We start from the raw sequence: 15,994 nt of genomic DNA, 5'->3' as shown, positions 1-15,994 counted from the left end.
TTCTATTTTAATTTGTTTTAGTAATTTTTATATGCTTTTGTAATTTTTATTCTTTTTTTGCATTTTCTACTTAGCTGTAATAATTTTTTTTTAGTTTTAGTCATTTTATTACTTTAACTTAAATGTATTTTATGTTAGTTGCCAAAGCAACATTTCTCATCTTTTGATGTACTGTAAGCTTTTCATCTATTATTTTATTTTATTTTATTTTATTTTATTTTATTTTATTTTATTTTATTTTATTTTATTTTATTTTTATTTTTCTGTAAAGTTTATTTTAGTCTTATTTATATATTATAGTGCATGTGCTTTTGTCATTTTTGTAAGGTTTTTATATTTCTGTTTTGGTTTAATTTATTTTTATTTTAGTTTTAGTAATTTTATTACTTTAATTAAAATTTCTTTGTGCTTCAGTTTTTTTTATCTGAATTTTTATTTTATTTTATTTATTATTTTATTTCTACTTTTAATGTGAGTTTTTCATGTAGTATTTTTATTTTATTTATTTTAATTTATGTATTTTTATTTTTCCCTGATGAAGCATTATTTCAAGTGTAAGAATTTTTAAATCAGCTTTTAGTTTTATATTTTTAGTTTTCTATTTTAATTTTAATATATTTTTTTGTAATTTTTATATTATTTTGTTATTTTTATTTCTTTGTTTTTCATCTAATATTTTTATTTTATTTTATTTTATTTTTTCTCTTTCTATTTTGGTTTAATTTATTTTTATTTTAGTTTTAGTATTTTAGTACTTCAATTCAAATTTCTTTTTACTTCAATTAGTGCCAAGGCAAATTTTTCATCTGATATTTTTATTTAATTTTATTTATTATTTTATTTCTATTTTTAATGTGAGTTTTTCATGTAATATTTTTATGTTATTTATTTAAATGTATATATTTTTATTTTTCCCTAATGAAGCATTATTTTTATTATTATTATTTTTACATCAGCTTTTAGTTTTATATTTTCAGTTTTCTATTTTAATTTTAATATTTGTTTTTAGTAATTTTTATATGCTTTTGTCATTTTTATTTTTCTTTTTTGGCATTTTCTACTTAGGTGTAATTTATTTTTATTTTAGTTTAAGCAATTGTATTACTTGAACTTAAATTTATTTTATGTAAATTGGTTGCCAAAGCAACATTTCTACTTTTGTGGTGTAAGGTTTTAATCTAATTTTATTTTATTTTATTTTATTTCTACTTTTAATATGAGTTTTTCATGTAATATTTTTTTATATATTTTTATTTTTCTCTGATAAAGTATTTTAAATCAGTTTTTAGTTTTATATTTTCAGTTTTCTATTTTAAATTTAATTTTAATATTTTTTTATTAAATTTACTTATTCTTTTGTCATTTTTATTTTTATTTTTAATTTAGTTTTAGTAATTTTATTACTTCAGCTTAAATTTATTTTATGTAAGTTAGTTGCCAAAGCAACATTTCTACTTTTGTGGTGTAAGATTTTAATCTTATTTTATTTTATTTTATTTCTACATTTAATATGCATTTTTCATGTAATATTTTTAATATATATTTTTATTTTTCTCTGATTAAGTATTTTAAATCAGTTTTTAGTTTTATATTTTCAGTTTTCTATTTTGAATTTAATTTTAATATTTTTTAGTACATTTATTTATGCTTTTGTCATTTTTATTCTTATTTTTATTTTAGTTTTAGTAATTTTATTACTTCAACTTAAATTTATTTTATGGAAGTTAGTTGCCAAAACAACATTTCTACTTTTTGATGTTTGAAGTTTTTCATCTAATATTTTTATTTTATTTTATGTATTTTTTATCCGTAATGTGGTGTTTTTTTATTATTATTATTATTATTGTTATTGTATTGTATGTGCTGTCATTTTTATAAGTTTCTATATTTATATTTTGATTTAATTTTTATTTTAGTTTTAGTATTTTTATTTTAGATTTAGTAATTTTATTTCTTCAATTCACTTTTTTTTTTTTTTTTTTCTTTTTTTACTTCAGTTAGTTGCCAAGGTAAATTTATTCTGTCTGATGTTGTTATTTTATTTTATTACAAAATGATTTAGTTTTAGTTAACAGTAACAGCACTGCTGTGATAAGCATCCTGTGTGTTTGCAGGTAAATCAGTTGCGGCTGGTTAAACCGTATCTCAGATCAGTGCAGAGCCACAATAACAGATCTGTGAATGAAGCGCTTAACAACCTTCTGATGGAGGAAGAGGACTATCAGGTACACACACACACACACACACACACACGTGTATGTTCTTTTTCAGATCACGTGATCTGAAGTGTCTCTGTCTGTCATCCCGCTCAGGGTCTGCGTGCCTCCATCGACGCGTATGATAACTTCGACTCCATCGGTTTAGCTCAGAGGCTGGAGACACACGAGCTCATCGAGTTCAGACGCATCGCTGCGTATCTCTACAAGAGCAACCAGCGCTGGGCTCAAAGCATCCAGCTCTGCAAGAAAGACAAACTCTACAAGGTACAAACACAGAGACGCATCATAAGAACATATTAATGCTGCACGATAATTGCTTACAGCAGCCATATTGTTTGTTTGTAAATATAATAATAATTTACTAATGCTGCAAGACTGTTGGTTGTTGTTATTTTATTTTTATTTATTAATTTGTTTACTTATTTAAGTTATTATAATTTTAAATAAATAAAAAAAAAATGTATTCTTTTTGCTGTGTGTAGAGGAATAATTCACCTAGAAATGAAAATTATGTATTTTTGATACTTTATTCTTTAAATTAATTCTGATTAAATTATTTAAATTAATTATATAAAAAATAAAATTTAAATTTATTATTTTAATTAATTTATTCTGATTTACTCTTCAAATTATTTTTTTATTGATTGATTGATTGATTGATTGATTTTCACTAAAATATGTATTTATTTGTTATTAATATTTATTTATTATTATTATTAAATTTATTAATAGGGTCTATATTTAACACTGTTTTAGTTGCTGTCTGTGAAGGAATAATTTACCCAAAATGTAAACTATTTAATTTGTTAAGTTTGTTTTTAATTTTTTAAGAAATTAATTATAAATTTGAAAGAAATTTTAATCCAAAAAATCTATTTTCCATAAAAATGTCTGTGAAGGAATAATTTACCAAGAGTAAAAATCTGTCTTTATTTACTAATTGATTAAAAAAAAAAAAAAAAAAAAACATTGCAAAAATGTATTTAAATTAGTCAGTTTTTGACTTTTCAACTATTTCATCTATTTAATTTGTTAAATTTGTTTTTAATTTTTTTTTCTTATTTTAGTAAGAAATTAATTATACATTTTAAAGAAATTTCCATTAAATACATTTTTATTTTCCATTAAAATGTGCTTTTATTTATTTATTTATCTGTTTATCTATTTATTTATTAAAATTAATTTTAATAAAAAATGTGCAGCTAATTTAGTGCCTAAAATTAAAATTCTGTGTATTAATTATATTTTTAGGTTTATGTTTTTAATTATTTTTTTTTTATTTCAATAAGAAGTTAATTATAAAATTCATTAAAGAAATTATTTTGTATTCAAAATGTTCATTTATTTATGTAGTTATTTAATTTTTAAAATTAATTTTAATGAAAAATGTGCAGCTAATTTAGTGACTAACTGTTTTTAAATGTTTTTCTGCTGTCTTTAAATAAATAATTTACATAAAAATAAAAATTCTGTGTATTAATTAAATTTTTAAGTTTGTTTTTAATTAATATTTTTTATTTTACTAAGAAATTAATTATACATTTTAATGAAATTTTAATTAAAAAAACATTTTTCCCATAAAAATGCACGTTTTATTTATTTAGTTATTTAATATTTAAAATTAATTTTAATCAAACATGCAGCTAATTTAGTGACTGTTTTCAACCCTGTTTTTCTGCTGTCTGTAAATAAATAATTCAGCTAAAAAAATAATAATAATAATTTAAAAATATATTTTTCATTAAAATTAGCATTAAATTTACTGTTTATTTATTCTTTATTAATTTTATAATATATAATTTATAATATATAATATTCTTTATTATAAATTTTCATTCAAAATGTACATGTAATTTAGTGACTATTTCCTGTTTTTATGCTGCTGTGTCTGTAGAGGGATAAATCTGTCATCATTTATTTCCCCTCGTCTTGTTCCAAACCTATGATGTTTTCACTCATGTCCAAATGTGAGGCTCATCATATTTATTTTCCTATCCGTCTGTCTGTCTCTGTCAGGACGCGATGCAGTTCGCTGCCGAGTCTCAGGACGGCGCTCAGGCTCAGGATCTCCTGCGCTGGTTTGTTGAGGAGGGGAAGCGTGAGTGTTTCGCCGCGTGTCTCTTCAGCTCGTATGATCTTTTGGCTCCTGACGTGGTCTTAGAGCTGGCCTGGAGACACGGCCTCGTGGACTTCGCCATGCCTTACTTCATTCAGGTGATGAGGGAGTACCTGAGCAAGGTGCGTATGAAAGCACACGGATCACAAACGTGCTGAACATCATAAAGTGCTCAGATACTTTTAGTGTAAGTCCACTAGTTAACGTTTCTTGCACAGAATGACCTTTTTGCTTCACCTTTCAGGCCCTTAGTATAAATGTTGCTATTCAATGTATTTGATTTTTATATAAACACTTACTCTATATGCAGGAAAAATAATTTTCACTGGAAAAAAACAAACAAACATTAATTTACCGCCTTTAATTTACTGACTATTTATTTTCACTTAAACATTTTGTATTAATTTACTGACTTTTTATTACATTTTATTAATGTATAAACAATTCATTTACTATGTATTTATTTTCACTAAAAATTCAATTAATTTACTGACTTTGTATTTATTTTTATTTTTATTTTATTAATGTATAAAGCAATTAATTTACTGACTATTTATTTATTTATTTTCACTACAAATTCAATTAATTTACTGACTTTATATTTTATTTTATTAATGTATAAACAATTCATTTACTGACTATTTATTTATTTTCACTAAAAATTCAATTAATTTACTGACCTTTATTTTTATTTTATTAATGTATAAAGCAATTAATTTACTGACTATTTATTTATTTCTTTATTTTCACAAAAAAATTCAGTTAATTTACTGACTTTATATTTTATTTTATTAATGTATAAACAATTAATCTACTGACTATTTATTCATTTTTACAAAAATATTCAATTAATTTACGTTTTTATTTTATTTTTATTTTATTATTGTATAAAGCAATTCATTTACTGACTATTTCTTTATTTTCACTAAACAATTCAATTAATTTACTGACTTTATATTTTATTTTACTAATGTATAAACAATAATTTCCTGACTTCTTATTTAATCTTTTCTTTTATTAATTTCTAAAGCAATTACTGACTATTATTTATTTTCACTAAAAAATTCAATTAATCTACTGACTTTATTTTATTTTATTTCATAAATGCATAAAGCAATTAATTTACTATGTATTTTCACTAAATAATCAATTAATTTACTGACTTTTTAATTAATTAATTAATTTTATTTTATTAATGCAATTAAAGCAATTAATTTACTATTTATTTATTAATTTATTTTCACTAAAAATTCAATTAATTTACTGACTTTATATTTTATTTTATTAATGTATAAAGCAATTAATTGTACTATTTATTTATTTATTTATTTAGTTATTGTCACTAAAAAATTTGATAATTTACTGACTTTTTTATTTCATTTAATTTTTTATACCGATTATTTATTTATTTATTTATTTATTTTCAAAAAAAAAAAAAAAAAACAGTTAATTTAGTGACTATTTTCCAACCTCTTTTTTGTGTCAGTGTCTTAAGAATAATTCTCCCAAAAATGAAAACTCTGTCTTTATTATTAGATTTTTTTAGAACATATTTCTCATTTAAAATGTGAACATTTGGCAGATTCTCCTACTATACTAAGTGAAATAATAGTATTTTGTGTTGTTTAGGAGTAATAACATTTGTTTTGCACAGGATCTTCTGAACAGCAAGTAGACTGTATTAATTATTGAAAAAATATTAGAAAGAAACCCCAACTAAAATCAGATTTCCATCAGGCTGTAAATGAATGATCAGTGTAATGTACAGTAAAGCTGACCTGAGTTTCCGTCCTCCACAGGTGGATGAGTTATCCAGACAGGTGAAGGTCTCTGACCCGTTCTGTCTGTCTGTCTGTCATCTGTCTGTCACTGTATTAGACGTTAGCGCATGTAGAGTACAGATTCTCCCCTCCTTCATAACAGGTTCCTGAATAGTTTGCTTGATTACCCACAGTGCACTGCTCTCTAGCTGTAATGAGGCTGTTTGTTTGTTTGTGCGAGTGCATTTTTGAGACCATAAAAGGGAGCTAATTATTATAAGAAGGAGAATTATTGAGATTTGAAGTGGTTTGCTGGAGTCGAGCGTCGGTCGTCATATGAACCGTAATCATTTATGGCTGTTACCAAGACAACCGTCTTAAACTAAACTAGTATTGTTCAGTGTAGCCTCCTGTAAGTTCTGCAGGTGTCAGACACTCATTACACACGCAGTACATCAGTTTGACCTGCAAGTGGCAGCAAAATCACTCTTACGTTAAACCCTGCAAAGTCTGAAAAAATCTTTTCTTTTTTTCTTTTCTTTAATGGAACAGTTATTAAACCTTTAGACAAAATCTAGAAAAAATTAAATAAAAATAATTATATATATATATAAGTCTTTATGTGGAAAAAGGGATGAAATTATGATTATGAAATATGGAATGCTTTTAATGCAAATCAAAAATCAATTTATTTTTATATTTTCTGTTTTTTTTTTCATTTTAATATCAGTTGAAGTTTTAGTGATTTTGCTGTTTATATTTTTTTATGTCTGATTTTAATATTTTTTTATTACATTATGAAATATGCTTGTAATGCAAATCAATTTATTTTTATATTTTCAGTTTTAATTTTCATATCAGTTAAAGTTTTAATATTTTTGTTATTTTTTATGTCTATTTTTATTTTTTTTAAGTTTCGAAATTACCTTGTAATGCAAATGTTTATTTTTATATTTTTTGTTTTCATTTTAATATCAGTTAAAGTTTGTTTTGTTGTTTTTATTTTTTCAGTGTCTTTTTTTAAAATAATTTTATTAAATTATGAAATTAGCTTGTAATGAAAATATTTTCTGTTTTCATTTTAATATCAGTTAAAGTTTTAGTGTTTTGTTGTTGTTATTTTTTAACATCTATTTTTTAAATAATTTTATTAAATTCTGAAATTAGCTTGTAATGCACTGCAAGTCAGTAATTTTTTATATTTTCTGTTTTCATTTTAATATGAATTAGTTTTAAGGTTTTTTTTTCATTTTTCAATGTCTATATTTGTAATAATTTTTATTAAATTATTAGCTTGAAATTAGCTTGTAATACAAAACATTTATTTTTATATTTTCTGTTTTCGTTTTAATATCAGTTTTTAGTTTTTTTGTTGTTTTCATTTTTTAATGTCTATTTTTTAAATAATATTTATTAAATTATGAAATTAGCTTGTGATGCAAATAAATGTATTTTTATATTTTCTGTTTTTATTTTAATATCAGTTAAAGTTTTAGTGTTTTTGTTTTAATTTTTTTATGTCTATTTTTTTACAATTTTTATTAAATTATGAAATTATCTTGTAATGCAAAACATTTATTTTGTATTTTCTGCTTTCATTTTAATATCAGTTTTTAGTGTTTTTTGTTTTCATTTTTAATGTCTATTTTTTATCATTTTTATTAAAATACGAAATTAGCTTGTAATGATAATATTTTCTGTTTTCATTTTAATATCAGTTAAGTTTTAGTATTTTTGTTTTCATTTTTTAATGTCTATTTTTTTTAATAATTTTTATGAAATTATAAAATTAGCTTGTAATGCAAAACATTTATTTTTATATTTTCTGTTTTCATTTTAATATCAGTTTTTAGTGTTTTGTTGTTTTCATTTAATGTCTATTTTTTAAATAATTTGATTAAATTACGAAATTAGCTTGTAATGCAAATCAGTTAATTTTTATATTTTCTGTTTTCATTCTAACATCAGTTAAAGTTTTAGTGTTTTTTGTTGTTTTTATTTTTTATGTCTTTTTTTTTATTTTTTTCAGTTTTAGTTATTTTAAGTTAAATGAAAATAATAAATGATGCTTAGCTGAAAAAATAAGCTTTTTTAATATTTATTTTATTTTAGTTAATGTTTATTTTAATTGGATGGTTGTAAAATATTACGTAAAATACTACAGTATTTAATTATTTATTTATTTATGTTCAGCCCACGTTTACTTCAAGTATGGTTTTAAGTTTACGTTTAGTTGTAGTTATGGCTAACTATAACATCCCTGCATTGAGCAGACAAACAAACACTGGAAAAGCCAAATAATACTAAAAATTTAGTCTCACTTTAGGATGCTTGCAGCTGTAAAGCAGCTATTATTTTAGCATTTCGCATATTGTAACGATAAATATACGAAGAATGTGAGATCTGTCATTGTTGTTTTCTAAGTTGCATTCATGAGTCTTATTTATGTAACGCTTACAGAAACTCATTGATGTTTTAAAGAATTGTTAAGTGAATGTGAGTGTATTTTGGCATGTCATATGTGACATTATTGGGCATTTGCATGATGATGCTGTAAATATCTGTCAGAGGAAGACGTCAGGAGTGTGTGAAGGGCATGAGCGGCTCAGACAGAGGCTGAATGGACGGCGTTTGGTTGAAAGGACGCAGCGTGACACTTTGACAGTGATGTTTGCTGCTCCGTTGACTTGTGCGTCTCTTACAGGTGGATAAACTGCAGGAGGCGGAGGACAAGAGAGCGGCCGAAGACCAGACTCCTGAAGCTTCCTCCATCGTCTACGGTACGCTCATCAGCAACTCTTTCATGCACTTTCTACGATAGTAATCATTTCTAATTACTGGTCAGTGTGCACAAAAATTGTTTCAAGCTTGTCAGCTGGTTTTTACTATGAAATGCAGCATCAGTGTTTGAGCAGTATTTTACAACTTTTAACCATTTAATAAAAGCAAGCTTATGATGTTTCCTTTAAATATATATAATGCATTATAGTTTTTTTGAATGCATTAATTATGCCTTGTAATGCAGCTTATAATGCATTTCTTGATTTCATGAATAATAGTAACACTTTTATTTGACATTATAATACTTATCTTATCATTGCTACACATTTAGAAAGTGTAATGCATTAAAATAAGATAAACATCCAATTTCAGATGTAACAAGGAATTTGCATCTGAAATATATAATGCTAATTTTAGTTTGGTTACAATTATTTATGAAATGATATAATGCATTATAACGTACATTATGAATATCTTTATAAAGCATTACAATTGTGTCGCAAATAATTTATATGATATATATTATATATTATAATTTATATATAATAATATATTATTTATTTATTTTAGTTATTATAATTATTAATATTGTAATTAAATTATACAAAAAATATTTTAAAACATTAAAACAAAGCTTAAAAAATTGCAGGTTAAATACATTATCATGGACAAACTACTCCAACCTGTAAGCCAGGGCAGTTATTTTATTATATTTTATTGTATGTATTTTATTTGTTATAGGCAATATGTTAATAACTTTTATCTATGACATAAAATCCAGTTTATGATTTTTCTAGACTCTGTCCTGCTTATTATCTACAGATATACAGTAACAGGTTTAAAGTTAGCTAAAACTAAAACCATAAAAACAATTTTTGTTACTTGAAATACAATAAACTTTAAGTAAAATAAATTATATTTTATTATATAAGCTAGTTGCCAACGCATCATTTCTCACTGAAATAAAAATGGAATAAAAAGGAAAAATGTAAATTAATTCATGAATGAATGAATTAATTAATTAATAAACAAGCAAGCAACAACAAAATGATGCTTATATATTTATAATATTATATATTATAACTGAAGTATGTACATTATGTATGTAAACAATATTTGTATGCACTACCAGTCAAAAGTTATGGAACAGTAACATTTTTAATGTTATTTTTAAAAGAAGTGCATTTATTTGATTCAAAATACAGCAAAAACAGTAACATTTTGAAATATTTATACTATTTGAAATAACTGTTTTCTATTTGAATATATTTTAAAACGTAATTTATTTCTGTGATTAAATCTGCAATTTTCAGCATCATTACTTCAGTCTTCAGTGTCACATGATCCTACACAAATCATTTTAATATGCTGATTTGCTGATTTAGTGTTTTTGTTGTTTTTATTTTTTAATGTGTATTTTTTTAATAATTTTTATTAAATTATGAAATTAGTTTGTAATGCAAATCAGTTTATTTTTATATTTTCTGTTTTCATTTTAATATCAGTTAAAGGTTTAGTGTTTTTGTGTTTTTGTTATTTAAATTTTTTAATGTCTATTTTTTAAATAATTTTTATTAAATCACGAAATTAGCTTGTAATGGTAATCCAATTATTTTTATATTTTCTGTTTCATTTTAATATCAGTTAAAGTTTCAGTGTTTTTGTTGTTTTTATTTTTTATGTCTATTTTGCAATAATTTGTATTAATTACTAAGTTAGCTTGCAATGCAAATCAGTTTATTTTTATATTTTCTGTTTCATTTTAATTTCAGTTAAAGTTGTAGTGTTTTTATTTAACTGAAAGGTAAATGTAAATAAATTAATTAATTGAAAAGCAAGCAACAACAAAATGATTCTTATATATTTATAATATTATATATTATAACTTAAGTATGTATATTGTGTATGTAAACAATATTTGTATACACTACCAGTCAAAAGTTTTTGAACAGTAACATTTTAAATGTTTTTTTAAAGAAGTGCATTTATTTCTAGCAAAAACAGTACAATTTTAAAATATTTTTTACTATTTAAAATAACTGTTTTCTATTTAAATATATTTTAAAATGTAATTTATTTATGTGATCAAAGCTGAAATTTTCAGCATCATTACTCCAGTCTTCAGTGTCACATGATCCTACAAAAATCATTTTAATATGCTGATTTGGTGATTTAGTGTTTTTGTTTTTATTTTTTTAATGTGTATTTTTTAATAATTTTTTATTAAATTATGAAATTAGCTTGTAATGCAAATCAGTTTATTTGTATATTTTTATATTTTATATTTTCATTCGAATATCAGTTAAAGTTTCAGTGTTTTAGTGTTTTTGTTATTTTCATTTTTTAAATGTCTGTTTTTTTTTATAATTTTATTTAGATTATGAAATTAGCTTGTAATGCAAAATAAATAAATGCAGTTTGTTTTTACATTTTCTGTTTCATTTTAATATCAGTTAAAGTTTAAGTGTTTTAATTTAACTGAAATAAAAATGAAGGAAAATTTAAATAAATTAATTAATTAATTACTTAAAAAGCAAGCAACAACAAAATGATACTTATGTATTCATAATATTATATATTATAACTGAGATATGTACATTATGTATGTAAATAATATTTGTATACACTAACATTTTTAATGTTTTTTTAAAGAAGTGCATTTATTTGATTCAAAGTACAGCAAAAACAGTACAATTTTGAAATATTTGTACTATTTAAAATAACTTTTCTATTTGAATATATTTTAAAATGATCCTTCAAATGTCACATAATCCTTCAAAAATCATTCTAATATGCTGATTTGCTGTTCAAGAAACATTTATGATTATTATTATTATCAATATTTTTTGGTGCGAGGGGAAGAGATACTATAAGTTAATACTTTTATTTAGCAAGGATGCTTTAAAGTGATCAAAAGTGATGATAAAGACATTTATAATGTTACAAAAGATTTGTATTTCTGTTCTTTTGAACTTTCGTTCATCGAAGAAACCTGAAAAAAAATCAGATCTATAAAATCAGCATATTGGAATGATTTCTGAAGGATCATATGACTGGAGTAATGATGCTAAAAATTCAGCTTTGAATTTAGAGAAATAAATTACATTTCAAAATATATTCAAACAGAAAACAGTTATTTAAATAGTAAAAATATTTCAAAATTTTACTGTTTTTGCTGTACTTCTTTAAAAAAACATAAAAATCTTACTGTTCAAAAACTCAACTGGTAGTGTATGAAATATATTCAGTAATTCCAGTTTAAATGCATTATCATTAAGAAACTTCTCCAACCTGTGAGCCAGGGTTGATTTCTTATCCGTAGCTAAATATTTCCATCTTTTCAGAACCATTTTCTTTTTTGAATGACGCACATGTTTGCCCCTCTAAATGTGATTAAAAGCTTCATAAAATCTAGTCTAGTACGACATCCACTAGTTTGTCATTCTCAATTTTCTCCCGTACATCTCAGCCAAACCTTTTTTTCTAAACTGTAATTGTTATTCAACAGAAACTGCTCTGAAATCCTGCCCAGATACTGAGTGCTTGTAATGCAGTATCAATCACAAATCAAGTTAAATACTCTCATGAATATGAATGTGTGTGTTGATGCAGGACAACAGCTGATGTTGAGTGGCAGTCAAACACCCGTCGCTCCTCAGGCGGGTTTCCCCGCTTACGGATACGCCGCTCCCGGGTTCGCTCCTCCGGCGTACGGCTTCAACCTTCAGCCTTGAATTTCCCCGCTAGGAATTCTGGGAAATGTGTGCCTGTGCTGCATTCAGGAAGCATGACGAAGCATCTCTGCAATCAAACGAAAACACCCGGCGCTCCTTAAAACGCTCCTTACACATGTGCTCTGCGTTCAGCACACGACAAGCTGCTCGATAACTTATGTTTTCATTTGCATTTGATCAGATCGCACTGAAGGACGCTAAACCCGAACGACACTACTTAGGGTGAACGGTACGATATTTTTAGTGAAAAATTCAGTTTTGTCCATTCTTATCTGGTTTTAATCATTTGAGTCTGCAGTATTAACTTTGTTTACATTTCAAGCGGTACTAAATATCAGTTTTACAATGTGAAAATCACACCGTCTGTGATGAGCACAACCAAACGCTAGGTGGATGTAGTTGCTTCTTGCGCATGATTATTGAAGCTTTTTCTGGTGCTGTTCATCCGTGTTATAGCAAGCCATATGCACTGTCTATAGTCAAAAGAGACATTATTTTTTAGGAAAACAATATGCAAAAAATACAAAAAGTGATGTTTGGGTTGCTCATTGTGTAGCGACTCTTTAGACTGAAGAGTCGCAGACAGAAAATAAAGTTTACATGTGCTGTTCAGTCTGTCTCTCTCACTCTCTAAGTCACTTTAGGTCACAGTCTTTCACGTTGTTCCTGTTTAATGTGGGTTTTGTGTGTTTTTCCTGTATGTTCACGTCTGGTTTTTTTTACGCAATTTTCAACGGAACTTGGTGTAGCAGAGAGATCACTGATAAAAACACATTTGTGAGTATGTAGTATTGTCAGTATCAGTATAGTGGCAGAGGTATGATGCATTTAATATTTTTGTACTAGAAATAATTTTATATTCCAAATTTCATATTCCCTAGAGCAGTGATGAAATTAGAGTACTTCTAAAATACTTTATAGGAACTGTCCAAAAACATAGTGTTACCATGTTTTTTTTTTTTTATTTAGTGCATAATTAGTACATAATTTACACATTATTTATTTACATGTAACTTTGATGTATGGAGGCCCAAACATGCAAAAAATTAAATTAAAAATAAATACGTTAATAATAATAATAATTTAATTAAATATAAATGAATATAATAAAATATAATATAATATAATATAATATAATAGGAAAACAAAAAAAATGATTTGATAAAACAAATACAGTCCTAAATTTATTTTTGTATCACTCTTTATTGTATTATTTTATGTATTTATTCTTATCTTTATTTTTTACTCTTTTGAAACTTTATTCTTTCATTTATTGATTGATTTATTTTTTTTGTATTTTTATTTATAAGTTCCTTTATATTTATGTTTATTTATTCCCCCATGTTTTCATATTTAAATATTGCCACATTTATTTATTTCAAATTTGAGCCTCCAGCTCAAAAATTACAAATAAAATACATTTAAAAAAATAAAAATAATTTAATTAAAAATAAATGAATAAATGAATGAATGAATAAATAATATAATAAAATATAATAGAAAGACAGCCTTTTCCTAGTACATTGATGGAATCAGAATACTTGTAAAATACTTTATAGAAATTGTCCAAAAAACATGGTGTTATCATGGTGTTTTTTTTTTTCTTTTAGTTAAATTTAGTGCGTTATTTACAATAAAAATAGGTCCTTTGTATTGATCACACTAGAGTTTTAACAGATTTTACACATTATTTACGTGTAATTTTGATGTATGGAGGCTTAAACATGCAAAAAATGAAATGAAATTACAGTACTTTACAAAGTAAAAATTACAAAAAAAAATACTTTACAAAAATTACAATTAAAATACATAAAAATAAAAATAATTTAATTAAAAATGAATGAATGAATGAATAATATATTAAAATATAATTGGAATTTATTTTTGTATCACTCTTCATTGTATTATTTCATGTATTTATTCTTAACTTTATTTTTTACTCTTTTGAAACTTTATTCTTTCATTTATTTTTTTTTTTTTTTTTGTATTTTTATTTATAAGTTCCTTTATATTTGTGTTTATTTATTCCCACATGTATATGTTTTCATATTTAAATATTGCCACATTTATTAATTTATTTAAAATTTCTGCAGTTTGAGCCTCCAGCCTTTTCCTATAGTACAGTGATACAAAAACATGCAAAAAATGTAATTAAATTAAAATACTTTACAAAGTAAAAATTACAAAAAAATTACTTTAAAAAAAATTACAATTAAAATACATTTAAAAAAAGAAAAATAATTTAATTAAAAATAAATGAATGAATGAATTAATGAACAAATAAATAATATAATAAAATGTTAAACAAAGAAAAAAAAACAAATACATTTAAAAATTTAAATTAAATTTAGTCCTAATTTTTTAAATAATCTATATTGTATTATTTTCTGCATCTATTCTTTATTTTTTTATTCTTTTTCAACTTTATTCTTTCATTTATTGATTTTTTTTTATGTTTTTATTTATAAGTTTATTGATTTATGTATTTTTTATTTAGAAATTTCTGCATGTTGAGCCTTTTCCTAGTACAGTGATGGAGTCAGAATACTTGTAAAATACTTCAGAGAAACTGTCCAAAAAACATGGTGTTACCATGGTGTTTTTTTTCCTTTAGTGTTTTTTCTTTTAGAATTTATGTAATATAATATAATATAATATAATGTAATATAATGTAATGTAATATAATATAATATAATATAATAATAGATTATAATATAATATAATGCAATAGGAAAACAAAGAAAATTATTTGATAAAACAAATACAGTTTCACAATTTCATTACATTTTGTCCTAAATTTATTTTTTTATCACTCTTTATTGTATTATTTTTTTGTATCTATTCTTAACTTTATATTTTTTAACTTTCTTCTTTCATTTATTGATGACTTTTTAATGTATTTTTGTTTATAAGTTCCTTTATATTCATGTTTATTTATTCCCACATGTGTATATTTTCATATTTAAATATTGCCACATTTATTTATTTATTTAAAATTTCTGCAGGTTGAGCTTCCATAATGCTGATTTATTATTTTTTTGTATTTTTTAAAATGTTTTTTAATTTATAAGTTCCTTTATATTTATGTTTATTTATTCCCACATATATGTGTTTTTATTAATTTCTTCAGGTTGAGCCTCCAGCGTTTTCCTAGTACAGGAATCAGAATACTTCTAAAATACTTCATAGAAATTGTCTAAAAAACATGGTGTATTTTTCTTTCAGTTAAATTTAGTGCATACTTTACAATAACAGCAGGTTAAAAAAATATTTTTGTATCACTCTTTATTGTATTATTTTTTGTATCTATTCTTAACTTTATATTTTTTAACTTTCTTCTTTCATTTATTGATGACTTTTTAATGTATTTTTGTTTATAAGTTC

The 15,994-nt window shown here is 23.5% G+C and overlaps 1 protein-coding gene across 3 annotated transcripts in view; it reads left to right on the top strand.

Moving 5' to 3' along the window:
• cltcl1 (clathrin, heavy chain-like 1) overlaps positions 1-13,222 on the top strand; it is a 57,455-nt gene extending 44,233 nt beyond the window's left edge. The window contains exons 28-33 of one of the 3 annotated variants that reach the window (XM_051117275.1): positions 2,115-2,225; positions 2,313-2,483; positions 4,236-4,457; positions 6,135-6,155; positions 8,800-8,875; positions 12,489-13,222. In XM_051117275.1, coding sequence (XP_050973232.1) covers positions 2,115-2,225; positions 2,313-2,483; positions 4,236-4,457; positions 6,135-6,155; positions 8,800-8,875; positions 12,489-12,610 — 723 coding nt within the window. In that variant the 3' untranslated portion in view covers positions 12,611-13,222. Of the gene's footprint in view, positions 1-2,114; positions 2,226-2,312; positions 2,484-4,235; positions 4,458-6,134; positions 6,162-8,799; positions 8,876-12,488 lie in introns of all 3 variants that reach the window. The other 2 variants (XM_051117274.1, XM_051117276.1) reach the window with 2 other exon arrangements.
• The last annotated feature ends 2,772 nt before the right edge of the window (positions 13,223-15,994 follow it).

Source organism: Labeo rohita, chromosome 8 (genome assembly GCF_022985175.1).
Source record: "Labeo rohita strain BAU-BD-2019 chromosome 8, IGBB_LRoh.1.0, whole genome shotgun sequence".
In the NCBI taxonomy this organism is placed as follows: domain Eukaryota; kingdom Metazoa; phylum Chordata; class Actinopteri; order Cypriniformes; family Cyprinidae; genus Labeo; species Labeo rohita.
The sequence above is the reverse complement of the archived record's forward strand: the minus strand, read 5'-3'. Positions and strand labels throughout refer to the sequence as shown.